The sequence below is a fragment of the Ailuropoda melanoleuca genome, chromosome 11 (genome assembly GCF_002007445.2).
Source record: "Ailuropoda melanoleuca isolate Jingjing chromosome 11, ASM200744v2, whole genome shotgun sequence".
Lineage (NCBI taxonomy): Eukaryota > Metazoa > Chordata > Mammalia > Carnivora > Ursidae > Ailuropoda > Ailuropoda melanoleuca.
Window position 1 is genome coordinate 98,210,368 of NC_048228.1, and position 14,191 is coordinate 98,224,558.

General features: G+C 41.5%; 1 protein-coding gene across 9 annotated transcripts in view; it reads left to right on the plus strand.

The window, feature by feature from the left end:
• The first annotated feature begins 218 nt into the window (after positions 1–218).
• The window catches only part of LDB2 (LIM domain binding 2), a 381,995-nt gene continuing 368,022 nt past the window's right edge, over positions 219–14,191 (plus strand). For 6 of the 9 annotated variants that reach the window (XM_002916249.4, XM_011221059.3, XM_019796437.2 and 3 more), the window contains exon 1: positions 475–606. In XM_002916249.4, coding sequence (XP_002916295.1) covers positions 475–606 — 132 coding nt within the window. Of the gene's footprint in view, positions 607–14,191 lie in introns of all 9 variants that reach the window. The other 3 variants (XM_011221061.3, XM_011221060.3, XM_011221058.3) reach the window with 3 other exon arrangements.

The following is a 14,191-nucleotide window of genomic DNA, read 5'->3' on the forward strand; positions in this document are numbered from 1 at the left end:
GAGGAGAATTTTATTTTTGAACTAGTCTACAGTGTGGACAGGAAATGACCTCTCCACAAACTGCTTCTTTAAAAACAAGCAGTGGTGCCTAAAGCTATCCAGCTTCTCTCTCTCTCTCTCTCACTCTCATTCTCTCCCTCCCTCCCTCCTTTCCTCCCTCCCTCTCTACCAACCTCCCTTCCTCTCTGAAGCTCCTGCTCTCTCCCTCTCCCTCCTCTCCCGTGCTCCCTCCCTCCCTCCTTCCCTCCCTCCCTCCCTCCTCTCTCGCTCTCCCTCTCCTCTCCTGCTATAGAGGGCTCCAACAGCAGTTCCCAGCCAGTGTGTTCAGCCTGCCTGCCTGCCTGCCTCTGTGTGTGTGTGTGTGTGTGTGAGCCTGTGCGTGCGTCTACTTTGTACTGTGAGGAACACAGCCCATGTGCTCTGCATGGACGTTACTGATACTCTGTTTAGCTTGATTTTCGACAAGCAGGCAAGATGTCCAGCACACCACATGACCCCTTCTATTCTTCTCCTTTCGGCCCATTTTATAGGAGACATACACCATACATGGTACAGCCAGAGTACCGAATCTATGAGATGAACAAGAGACTGCAGTCTCGCACAGAGGTAAGTACTTCAACCTTGGGTGTGTGTTTGTGTCTTTTTTTTTTTTTTTAACTGTGCATGGGCTTTTCCTGGGTTGCTGGCTGAATTCTGTGGGAAGTGTCCCACTAGATACTAGCACGTACGTGGAAATGAGCGCCAGGATGAATCTACTAGTTTGAACGCTGGGTTTCCAGGCACAGCAACTCTTGGAGCTGGGGACAGTTTCTGCCGGAATCTTGAAATAGACAACCCAGCACTTGATTCGCCTGCCGGGTCTCCAGAAATGCTGTTCTTCCCGAACTCTGGGGCTTGTAGGCTCTGAGTCGGTCCCGTGGGTGTTTCGTGAGATATAATTCCCAGGGATTTGGGGATCATTTGCATCTGGCAAAATAAATTTTTAACAAATCCCCCGAGGAAGTCTGCTTTGACCTGCATTTGCTTTTCAAAGTCATCAAAATCGAGGTGAAGGGGGCAGAAGGGCAACCTCCTACACTTTTCAGAACTAGCCCTGGAGGGACACATTGTTTGTATATTTCCGTGTTAAATTCAGAAACCAGTTGCTTGGGGCAAGGGGGTTCTTGACTTTCTCTTATCGCTGATGGGAGTGTCTCCCAAGGAGCGCTACCTTCCTTGGGGAGCTGGCTCTGCATTCAAGTCAGCTCGAGTTTTGCATATTTGTAATCTTGTGCCTGAGAGAGGGAGCGAGCCTCTGCCTTCTCGGCCAGCAACTCTGGGAGCAGAGAGGAGAACAGGACTTTCAGAACTTTGTAAATGCAAAACTCCAGACTGCCTCCTGCAATTTAAATATTTAATGCCAGTTGACTTTTTCTCTTGTGCTAGCTAAGCTGGCAGGTCCTGCTGCTGGGCTGTCCATTTGCCTGTAAGTTGGGGCTTTGTGTGGAAGTGTTCTGAGAAGGAGTTTGTCATAGGTGCACCAAAGTCACTTTAGGAAGTAGAAATCGCTGGGACTCCCGTCTTCTCTGCCAGAGTGTAAATACCCAGAGGGTTGATGGCAAGGAGCTTTAAGGAATTTTAGATTGAAGATTGACTCTCGGCTCTGGAAGGGGACTCAGTTAATGTTGTATGGTAAAATAAAACACACTTGCTTAAATTGTCAACAGAGCCATGGAGAATTCATGACGCTTAATGTATTTAATACAGCTAACAAGATGTGACCTGCTTTCTGATTGGCTAACTGCTGGACAAGGACTGATTTTTTTTTTTTTAAACTGGGTTGTCATTAGCTCTGCTATTTTCTTTATATGTTAATACATCATAGAAGTTAAATATAATTGATGATACTGTTGCTTTCCCCAGAAGCCAGGAGCTTTTACAGAAGTGTAAACCCTGTTTTGCTTAGGGTAGTGACCTGTTGGCAGTAAATGATATTCCCGTGTGGTGGTGGTGTGTGTTGCAGTTTGTATATTTCATTCAGTTTTTTGGAACTATCTGTGGGACTCCTAAATGCTTGCAGAAACTATTGGTTGTCATAGCCTGCTTATCAGAATTAGGGCAATAGAAAGTGTCTTGTAGTTCAGACACACATTCATTGCAATACAAATTTGGGGTTAAAAAAGGTCGTAAAAATATACTTGGTTGAAAACAAGAGAACACGGGCCATTAGGGCTCAGCTCTTGAACAGCAACAGGATTTAAAAATAACCCGCGTCCAGCTTACGTTTTAGAAAGTTTCTGAGAAGTTGTGGAATGAGGTTTTTCTGCCATCCTCCGTGGTTAGGAGGACAGGCAGATTTCTCTCCTATCTGCGTTCCCCTGTGCTCCTAAATTATCACTTGGCCAGTACAGAGCTGGATGATTTGGGGCACTTCCCTGTCCTGGCCCTCACGAAAATCTGCAGATGCAGAAATGTCCCACATTTGTTTCCCATTTGAGAGAAAACCTTTGAGAAGTCCCCCGTTTGTAGTATATTTCCTTAAAAAATGTCACATTATCTTTTGTGAGAGCTGAACTCAGGAACTCCTACCTTTTGGATTATGGGGTATTACTTTTAAAGATTTTCCTCTGAGTAGAAAAAAACAGCTTCCTAGCTCAAGAAACTGGAGAGAAAAGCTTGCTCTGACAAATCTTACAGATTTTTTAAAACCTCTCTGACTGTGACAAAAAAGCACTGTGAACTGTTTTCTGGTATGTTCTAGAGCCAACCCCGAACATTTCCCCCCTTAATTAGATCTTTTTTACAATTATCCAAATAATTGCCCTGACACTTCTCTTCTCTTTGCCAAGCAGTAAATGATGTCATGAACCCAAAGGCCATAATTTGTTTTCATTTCATATGAAAAAAAGGAGAGAATAAAATAATTTCTCCTAAGATATTTAAATATTAACATTAAATGTTAATCTTGATCAGAGTTTGTAGTTGGAAAAGAAAATATTTAGACAAAAAAAAAAACTTTTCATGAAGAAGTTACATTGTGCCTTCACCAACATGATTATTGATGATAAAGTTGTTCTGAGTCCTCGAGACTGTTGAAACAAAATACAATAATAGCCAGCAAGAGTTACCAGGTTGTTCACACACAAAATCAAATAGATTGTTGGGTGACTTTTGCAACTTAACCAATGCATACAATCATTCTGGCAAGAGAGACTGACTTCTTTCTCTTCTGTCTTCTGGTTCCTGATCTTATACTACATGATTCCTAATACCATACCACACACACACACACACACACATACACACACACACACAATCTGGGTAATATTCTCAAGTCCCCATTTCTTTTTGAACATAGAATAGACTTGGCTTGAAAGAAATTGTAGCAAATCAATGTTGGTAAATAAATTGTAGTCAAGTTCTTAGAAATTTCCTAGAAACCTCCTTCTTTATGGAAAGGAAAGAAAGTGGTAAAGAACCTTGGGGCTTACCTATTCTACTTCTATAGCTGACCCCAGGGCATTCTTTCCTGGGATTGGTGCATTTCTTCTAATTAAATCAAATCGAAGTCCTTCAGAAGCTGGGTAGTGAGAGTTTAAAGAGCATTGGATTGAGAGTTAATCCTGTCCCTTTCTTGTTTTTGTCACTTCCTAAAACTATTTGGTGTAGATCATGGTTCCTCATCTGAAAATTACCTCGCGATACCCTTCAAATTCCTAAAAATTTCGGATACTACCAAAGTCCTGGGTTTGGTTTTCTTTTGTACGAGAAAGTATTGTGTGCCAGAGTGGGGAGCACAGACATTATTTCTGTGCTCATGGTATTCGGTTCGAACTCACAAATAGTACTGAAACAAGGACGTCATAGAGGAGAAAAAACTGAAGACAGGGACCCTGCCAATCTTGTTTAAAGTAGCGCTTGGAGCACACAGTTCCAGGGACAAAGTAGGTACTCAGTAAACATTCGTTAACTTACCCATCAATGAGTCAGTAGATGGAAAAGGAGAGAGTTCGAGAACTATGTCGCTGGAATTAACACAATCCCAGTGCCTCTGGGGGCCTGGTGTGCCCTGAAGCTGTTTTGGGCATCGGCCTTCCAATTCCCCTAAAAGTGCCCATCCCCACATTCTCCACCTTTATTTTATCCATTAGCTGACTTAGGTCCCCCCTCTTTGTGGCAAAGGAAAGCAAGTGTCTCAGAGATTATAGGACCTTTTTTTTTTTAAAGGAATATGAATGTATTATAAAGCGAACAGAAACAACAAAAATATGTTTTAAATGCTATTGTTTGTTCTGGGAAATAAAATTTATTTGCAACATCAGAATCTCAGTGGAATTTCATAAAGAAATGTGTGGGTGTTCTCCCCCCACCTTAAATGAAATTAAGAGAAACTCTGAGATTTGCGTCACTGTTGGTCACTGTAATTCCCAGGCAGGAGGAAGGGGGTGACATTTTCTGTTGTGTATGCTACCATGATTTACCCGACGTCTTCCAAAAATTCTTGTATTTGAATGGTCTTGCTGTCCCAAATGCATTTGGGAAGAACACAACTGCACAATTATATGGTTAGTTTTGCATTGCAGGCAGAGTGCAGTCAGATAGGCTATAAAAACATGGTCTACAGATATCAGAATTGGTTCTGTAAAAAGCTTCAGTAATCAGTTAACAGTAAACAGTATTTTTTTGCATTTCCTGAGGTCTGTGAAATGAAAATATAGGTAAAATATGGGACACATCATATCGACCTTCATTTTTAGTGAGAGATTTGACTAATGTTGGATTACTATAGAATTTAAGAAAGTTTATCAAGTTATAAAAATCTTCATTCTCGTCGCTAACTTTTCTGTACCTTTTTTTTTCTCAAATGACCCAACATGTCTCCATTGCAACAAAGCTGTTTTTAAGTACATATTTTTTTCCTGTTGGCAATACGCTAATTTTAATAAAACACCACAAACTCCAGGAAAGTGTGGGTTCCATTATGTATTTCTTCTGTTTCGAGATTTTTTTTTTCCTTCTTTTATCAACATAACACATCCCACTCCAAAAGAGAAAACTGTGATTACAATTGGAAGCCACACACACAAGGTTTTTATTAGAATTACAGTTTTTGGTTTTACAGGATTTAATATGAACACGAAAAATGTTTGAAGACCTTGAAATTTAAATCTGCTGCCTGCACCCCTCCCTGCTCAACTCTGCAGCTCCCTGGGGAGGGCGTGGGGGGGCGCGGGGCTCTCATTCTTTTCTTTCAGTTACATTTTTATATACTTCAGTCACAGGCCTGCACGTTGTAACATCATGTTTATTCATGGAGTAGCTTAGTATCCTTGATGTTCAGCCGGAGTCTAGTTAAAATGAGATTAGGTATTTTGGATAGGTGGAAAAACATGAGAAATGCTTTGCGATAACTTGGATTTTTTTTTTTCCTAGAAATTTAGAAAGACAAATGCTGCTGTTACTCTGTGTCAAATGAATGATTTTCAGTGTTAAACAGAACTTTCCAAGTTTTTCCGAAGGGGGTTGTGAGGAGTGGGGGGAGGGGGCGTTGGTAGTGGTAAGGAAAGCTGTTTTGAAAATGTTAAATGAAACCAAAAGTGCAATTTTAAAAATGAGAACTTCCAAACTCTCTTATTTTTCAAAATCTCTACATGACCTCAGAAAACAAATTGCAGGACTCTTGTACCGATTTTCTCTTCCTGACGTCTTTTTTTTCTCTCCCCATGTTCTTACTATGGGAACTGTTTTTAATTAAAAATTGCTGCAAACTAACTATTAGTAGGAGGCCAAGAAGAAAAAAAAATCTTTCAACTCACAGTCAACACTGATTCTTATCAGTCTAAAATCAATGCACCTTTAAATTTCTCCCTTTTTGGTGTGTAAATGATGATAGAGGATTTAAAATCGTATGCATTTTTTTATGCATCTAGCTTTTTGCTTGGGTTTCAGAAAGAAATTAATTTAAATTGTATGGAGAACAGGGCTATAAATCTCCTTTTATTACATTTGTCCACATTAACTCATTTTTCATGAGGAACACAGAGCACCTCCTTTCTGAACAAGCAAACAAAACATAAAACAAACAACACCAAATATCCAACTTTATCCATTGTTGACAAGAACAAGATTCATAAACTTATTTGGGTTTGGTTGGTGGGTCTCAAAACACAATTGATCTTGGAAAACAATCTCTTTTTTAAAGTGTCAGAAAACAAGAGCTTTAACAAATGTTCAACTTATGTAGATATTACATATACCTTTGTCATTATCTGACAAAGATACTGTTTTCTTTCTTTCTTTCTTTCTTTCTTTCTTTCTTTCTTTCTTTCTTTCAGCAGTTCAAGCATAGATTTTTTAAAAAACTTAAATTGTAGGAGCATGCATCTGGACATAGGGAACTATTAATACTTAAAACAAAATTCAGTTATTTCTTCAAGAATTACCATATTTCAGGCAATGACAATACCAGAGTCTGGAAATAGAGAGATGATTAGAACATTTTCTGTCCTCTAGAAGCTTACAATTTGGTCATGAAGGAAGACATACAAACCGAGTCTTACGAGGAGGTGCCCTGATAGATTCCTACGTGGGGGATTATGGGTGTGTCCACGCACTGAAGGGTATATGCCCTTCAGAAAGGTGGGCAGGGTGATAATAGCTAATCTACGGTGTGCTCACTGTGTGTTGAGCGCAGGGCCGAGTGCTTTCTGTAGGTCAGCGCGTGCAATCCTCACAATCATCTCAGGAGGTAGTTACTACGAACTGCGTTTTTCCTGACGAAACAAAGGGTTAAGTGAATTGTCCAAGGTCACACAGATGCTAGCTGAGTTTTATAGGTTGCGCTTTTAACTTCTCTGCTGTTGCCTCTCTCCTGAGATAAGAAATACTAGCTAGGATTCTAGTTTCACCTGTAGAAATTTTTCAGTGAATAAATTCATTTTTTCTCCCTAGGACAGGTTGACTTTGGCAGTGGCTGGAAAGGTGACCTCATCTGCCTAACTTGATTTGACTATTTGTCTCTCAGATTCCTGACTGATTTTAAAAGGGATCATATGCAATTCCAAACATGGTTGGTGCCAGAGGTGGACAATATACTCTGGTTATTGAGAAAAAAGAACCGGAATGACACTCCCTCTTGAAGAACGGGTGTCTTCAGTATTCATTGAAGTGGTCTTCTCTGAAGACTCATTGGAATGGTTGTGGAATTATTAGGCATAATCATCTAAAAGTTTAATTTTTTTTCTTAAAAATATTTCCATCCAGCGCGTGACTCTTCTATGGCATTCTCTGTGGAAGGTGGTGTTTTGATTGTCTTAAACAAAGAGATAGGACAGATTAAATTAGGATTAGAATTTGGCATGGTGTTCGCTTCCTTTGCAAGTACTCAATGAGGAATCTGAGGGAAAATAAAGGCATACAGGGGCTGCCCACTTGCCTCTTGTGATCCTCTTCTAAGAGGCAATCTCCACACCATGTGTCTCTGCCTTTCTTTGTGGTGGGTGATGTTCCCTTCCTACTTCAGCTTCCACTGAGGCCCTTGTCTTTACCGTAAGTGCCTGCCAATTACTGGACATAAGATGGATTTCCTCATTTGATCTACCCTAAGCCTGAGATGCATGCATTCCGGTTGTCCTTTAATAGATACAAGAAAAGTGAAGCTCAGAGACATGTAGACCAAGTCCACACCTGGGCATCCCTGGGGGCTGTATCTTCTCACTCCCCCATTCAGTGTTCTCTCCCAAAGTACGTGTGTGGTAAAGGCACCCCACTCGCCTTCGGAGGCCCTGACTTGCCCTCACTTTACCACCACTTTTGACTAACCGAGTTTGAAGTTTTCGCCTTCCAACTAAAAACAGAAGGCCCAGTGTTAGAGATTTGACAGACCCCTCTGAAGAAGAGGGAGCTACTCTGTTCTGGTGACGTCGCAACCCCATCCTCTCTTTTCAGGATTAGGATGGCTTCCTAACTGTGCTCTCTGTTCCCTCTCTCCATCTTAAAATCCATTCCCCACAAGCAGCCAAAGTGATATTTTTGAAGCATAAATCCGATCACGTCACTCTTTACTTTCCCTTACACCTAGAATAAGCTCCTTGCTCTAGATGTGAGGATGGATTGATCAGCTTCTTCCAGATGTCCAGTCTTACCTCCTTCCACATGTTCAGCGGCCTCCAGTCAGAAGGAGCATCTTTGGATCTATTAACTCTCCAAGCTCGTTCACATCTCAACACCTTTGCCCTCAGTGGTAGGATGGATATACAGATTCCTCTGTAATAACCCATAGAAGTATTAGCAGATCTAACGTGAATTAGAGTTTGGCGTGGCATCGGCTTTCTTTGCAGGTAATCAATTAAATATCTCAAAGAAGGTAATGACAATGAAAGGGAAGAGTCCTAGTGCTTCATAGGTCCTTAACTGACCGGGCTAAATGTCCCCTTCACAGGGAAGCTTTCCTAGATCGCCTCAATTAAAATGACCTCCCTTAACCCCACTCACTTTCTATCGCATGTCCTGATAATTTTCTTCATCGAAATTATAGCAAACTGATATTTTCTTGCTTCTAGTTTACTTCTGAAGCATCTGCTTGTTCCCCCATAGAATATGAGCTGCGTGAAGGCAGAGGTCTCATTCGTCTTGTTCACAGTGGTCCCCCTCATGCTCCCTAGCACGTAGTTGATACGCAAAATATACCAGTTGAATAAAGGAGACTTAATTGTATCAGTACTATCCACATTGACACTGGAATTTACCGTGAATCTCACCAACAGTTGCAGCTGGAAAAGAATCGTGAGCCTAATAGCCCGGTGAGTGTTCACCGATAGAATGCTCAGCCAGACCTGCAGAAAAAAGAAGGCTGGAAAGGGAATTTCTTCTGAGAAGAAAGTGTTGACCTGAGAATTTTGCCTTCTAGGTGGTGTGAATCCGTTGGGAGTCTCCCAACTTCTGATTAAAAATATTTACACTTATCCTAGTGTTTTTTTTCTCATTTGATATATCTACCACTTCTCTCTCTTTGGAGCTACCTAGGGGCCCACAGCCATGAATTACGAGATGAATCATGAGCGTACCTTGCATTTCCTGGAGCACTTTGCACTTTGGGAAAGGGCTTTCAGGGCCATTAATTAGCTTGTTTGAAGTGATTTGCACAACAGAAAATATGGAAAGTTGTATCAGCGTATGATTTTGTGGTTTATAATAACTTTGTGTTTGCTAACTGTAGTGTGTGTATGAGGGAGAGAGAGGGAGAGAGAGACAGACAGATAGAGACAGACGGAGAGAGAGAGATGCTCTCCCCAATCAGATTGTGTTTGTATATGTGTGCACCTTCTAGGTAGGAAATATGCACAGTGTTTCCACCAGTGATTTTTTCCTTTGGAGCGAAAAGAGTGACGTGCCTAGAATGTAAAGATCTGCACGGAAGTATGACTTACAGCAAGTCAGATCTGGATCCAAACCCGGGCTTGCCTCTTGCTTGCTGTGTGATCTTAGGGAAGTTTCTTAACTTTTCTGAGTGTGCGTTTTCTTAGCTTGAGTTTCAGCTTGGGAGGTGACTGGCTAATGGATGTAAAATGCCTGGTACAGTAACCTTCCATCCCCCCCTCACCCGCAGTTTTGCTTTGCTCAGTGTCAGTTCCCCAAGGTCAACAGAGGTACAGGAGCAGATCACCTTCCTTCTGCTATATTGTCAGAAGGTCAAAAGCAGGGGCTCCTGGGTGGCTCAGTCATTAAGCGTCTGCTTTCAGGTCAGGGCGTGATACTGGCGTTATGGGATCGAGCCCCGCATCAGACTCCTCTGCTGGGAGCCTGTTCTTCCTCTCCCACTCCCCCGGCTTGTGTTCCCTCTTTCTCTGGCTGTCTCTATCTTTGTCAAATAAATACATAAAATCTTAAAAAAAAAAAAAGGTCAAAAGCAGGCTATGCCATTCACCTCACCTCACCTCATCACATAGCCATTTTGTCATCTCACATCTTCACTGGAAGAAGGGTGTCTATAGTACAGTCCAATATTCTGAGAAAGGGAGACTACATTTGCATAACTTTTATTATAGCATATTGTTATAATAATTTTATTATTAGTTGTTGTTAATCTCTTACTGTGCCCAATTTATAAATTACACTTTTCATAGGTGTGTATATCTAGGAGAAAACATAGTACGTATGGGGTTCGGTACTCTCCGTGATTTCAGGCATCCGCTGGGGGCCTTGGAATGCATCTCTCACAGAAAAGGGGGTTTCTGTGTATGGTAAATGCTCAGTGAATGGGAACTAAGATGATGATGGTGATGATTTGCAGCCCCTGCTCTCTATCCCATCAGCAAATTAAGTTGCATAAGTAATGCAAGACTGCTTGATTTCCTGAAAGTATCATTTTTACATGGCTTGTACTAGCACTGCAATTTTATGAATCAAACCTATAAGGATGTTTTAAGACTTATGGATTTGGTGTTCTTATATGATAAGATAACACCATCATGGTTTCTCACTGTTACATAGTAGTCCTGACATAATAATCATCTGCTTTCTTGTGGCCATGATCTCTCCCCAAATCCAGGTTCTAATGATCTCTGAGACTTACCTATAGTTAACGATTAGGAGTTGACCAATGGGTGGGATACACAGGCTCCATCCTGTTGGGAGAAAGCTGGGTTCAGGGCTTGCACCTGCTAAGAACTCAGCGGAGAACATTGAAATGTTCCCTTGTACCACCTAAATGGGGGCCCCAGGGAGGGCTGGGGAGCACCTGCCGTCCTGGACTGGCCATTTGGTCTAAAGAGGCGCACCTCTCGCTCTGCAGCTCTGTACAGACTTCTCCAAGGAGCTGTGTCAGCACTGGTTGGAAGCCTGAAGCACCACCTGCGTGTCTGGACTGATAACAGCCCTGCCAATTGATCCACTGTGACACCTGGTGGCTTACTCCCTAACACAGTGAAAATGCACACGAGTGAGAGCGGTGGTGTGCTGAATGGTACCATGTGGTATCTTTCTGGCCAGAGGGATCAGGTTGATGGGTAGGAAAGCTTCCTCCTGCTTTCCTTAGAGATGCACCTGGGCGTTACAAGGTGCTGATTTGTCCCGCTAATCTCAGTGCGGGGCTTCCTTGATTTTTCATTATTGAATTCTTTAAATTACACCTACCTTCCTACGCTTCATCCCCTTGACCAGGTCACCTGTGATTTTTTTTAGAGTGCCACATTAATAATTTTTTTATCAGTCTTTCTAGTCAACTGTCTTGCATCACTCAAACATTGAATTGTTTGCATATATGTATATATATGTATATATATATACACACATTTTTTTTTTTTTGAGAGGGTAGTGCTTGTTAAATTTTGCTTCCTGATATGGGTCATTTCTTGGGACTCAGGATTTTATCTTGAGACTGAAAATTGTGTAGACAAGCAAAAGTAAGCTAATAAACAAGGCTGACCATTTGGCAGTACACACACACACACACACACACACACACACACACACACACAGAGTCCTCTTATGCCTTATAATTTTAGCCATGATCACCCAGCAGTTGGCTAAAATTTCTTGCTTGAAATTGAAATTAAGCAGTTGGTGCATATCTCCTGCCTTCGAAAGGTTTTGATGGAGAACATTTGATGGAGCCTACCACTCTCCAATTAACAGAATCCTAGAATTTCAGAGCTGGAATAGACACGGAAGATCTTCTAGCCCAAGCTCCTGATTTTGGAAGTGCAGAAACCAGACACAGGTGGGGCTTCTCCGGACTTGGAAGTGCTCCTAAATGGTCTCGGGTTTTGTAAATCATAGCACAAGTTGCCTGGTAATAACCAGGGACCGGCCAAATTAAGCACTCGTATCAACCACTAATTTGTACTTCAGTCCTGCAAAAACATCTATGTTTCGAAACCCTTTCTCCTTTTCCAGTTTTCTGATTGCCCTAAAATTGTATCAATCGTTAGCATCACGCTACTGATGTTGAAAACACATCACTAACCTACGTTGTTTTGGAATGTATGATTGTTTTCTTTGCCAATTTATTTAAAGTTAAATTGTGTGTGCTTTAAAATCTGTGTTTAATTTTTCTGATTTTAAAAACATGGTACATTATCAATATAGAGTACTTATAAAATACAATATGCAAAGAGGTCAATACAAATTTTCTCTAATTCTAATGCAAAAAATTGCTGTTAACATTTAGTATATACATGTAACACACACAGGCTTATACACCAACCTTTTCATGCCTAGGAGCATAGCGTCCTTTTGAATCTAGCTTTTTTAACTAAAATATGAGCTTTTCACCGTGCTCTTAAACCTTTTAAAATATATTTTGAGTTGTCTGAATTCTTTACACTTACATTTTAAAAATTAACACCATATAAATATTTAAAAAATTATCTGGTTCCTCTGTACCATGATTTAAACTCAAAGAATTAGTATTTTTAATAATCAGGCTTGTCTCCCAGTGAGATGGGATGCTGGTACTAGGGATTTAGCTATGGTGACAATTATGATTACCATTAGCATTTAATACCAGGCAGAAACCATCACCGAGGGCTCTCTGGCTCCTTTTAAGGATTTCCCCTCCCGTTTGAGGACAGATCTTTTTTCTCCCGTTTTTCTTTCTCTTGTATTATTTCTGAGTCAAGAGGCAGCTGGCATGCAACCTTGTGCAAGGGCCATAAATCAAAAGATTTTGCACAATTTATACTGGGAAGAAGGAGCTTGAATTAGTGTTAAGAGTTAGTGTTGATCTAGAACCAGTAGGTTGGGATATAGCAAGTTAATTTATGACGCTGTTTGAAGGACATATATTCGATTCAAGGAGAAAAGTGAAATCTCGAAAAGTGAGCTATGTCGTGAGTCATATGCAATGTTATCTTATTTTCTCCATTGGATCGAAGAGATCTTTGGGGTCAGGTACTATCTTATTCATGTTTGTGTCTTTTATGACAATTTACATTCTCTGTGGCCAACAGCGGTCTTTTTTTAAAGGCACATTTCACGGAGGCAGCCATTTTGTAACCAGAGTCTGAGTTATCACTGTTTTAATATGGGTAATATTCATTTTACAGAGAAGCTGCATACACATATGCTTCCATTACAACGTTGTGGTGTGCAATATCGTCCCCTACCACAGCACTGGCATTAAATGATTAACTTCTGGAGTCACGCAGTCTCCGTGTCTTGGGGGCCCTCCTGGGTACTGCAGGAATGATGATAGAAACTATGGCTTTGGGTTTTGATGAAGACTGAATGAGATCGTTCTTATAAAGGGGTTAGCATGGTGCCTGTCTCCTTCTAGCGTTAACCGTTCTTACCATGGCTTTTCCGTTGAGTTGCACTGAGCATCTACCTTATGTCTGGGGATGAAGAGGGTGGCATCCCTGTGGTGAAGGGCTTAGCGAGAATGCAGTAAGGATTTGTAGGAAGGACGGTCTGCAGGGATGAGTGGGGATTTGCCAGTCTGAGAAGGATGGTGGGAAGGAGGTTTTTGGCAGAAGGAACAGCACGTGCAAAGAAATTGAGCCTTGAAAGGTGATAAGTTGTTTGAGGCAGGGTGAGGACTTTGGCATGGCTGGGGCTGAGGGTCTGGGGGAGTCTGTTCAGCATGCATATATACATGTCAGGTGGGGTCGGTGAAGGTGGTAGGCGATAAGCCTGGGGAGGACGTGGGGTACAGACGGTGAAGGCTTTGGTATGTCAAGCCAGGAGCTTTGGTCTTCATGTTTCACAGACTACCTATTGGACCTCACACGGGGAGTACCAACACGACCCTGATGTAATCGTTTCGTTTCTCTGTGCCTTGGTTTCCTCATTTGGAAAATGATGCAACAGCAGTCTTCCCCTCACAGTATTGTTTTGGAGAATTTAATGAGATAAGCCCTTAGACCAGCACCTCAGACGTGGTAAGGATTAAATCAACATTAGCTGCTACTGTATTGGACAGAGGGAACTGATAAAGGTAGATTTTTGCCTGGGTGCTGTGTGTGTGTGTGTGTGTGTGTGTGTGTGTGTGTGTGTGAAATAATTTGGTCTGCTTTTGGGCGAGATCACTCTGGTCACTTTGTGGAGGGGGCACTGGCAGTGTGTCTTGAAGCATATTTGTCTGCTGAGAGAAAGGAATCAGTGAATGGGGAGATGCACAAAGGAAAAATTACACACAGTTACTGGCTGACTGAGCTATTTTTAGCCTAGTGTGTCTGAAGCAAAGGATGGATTTTCGTGGCATTTTTTTTTT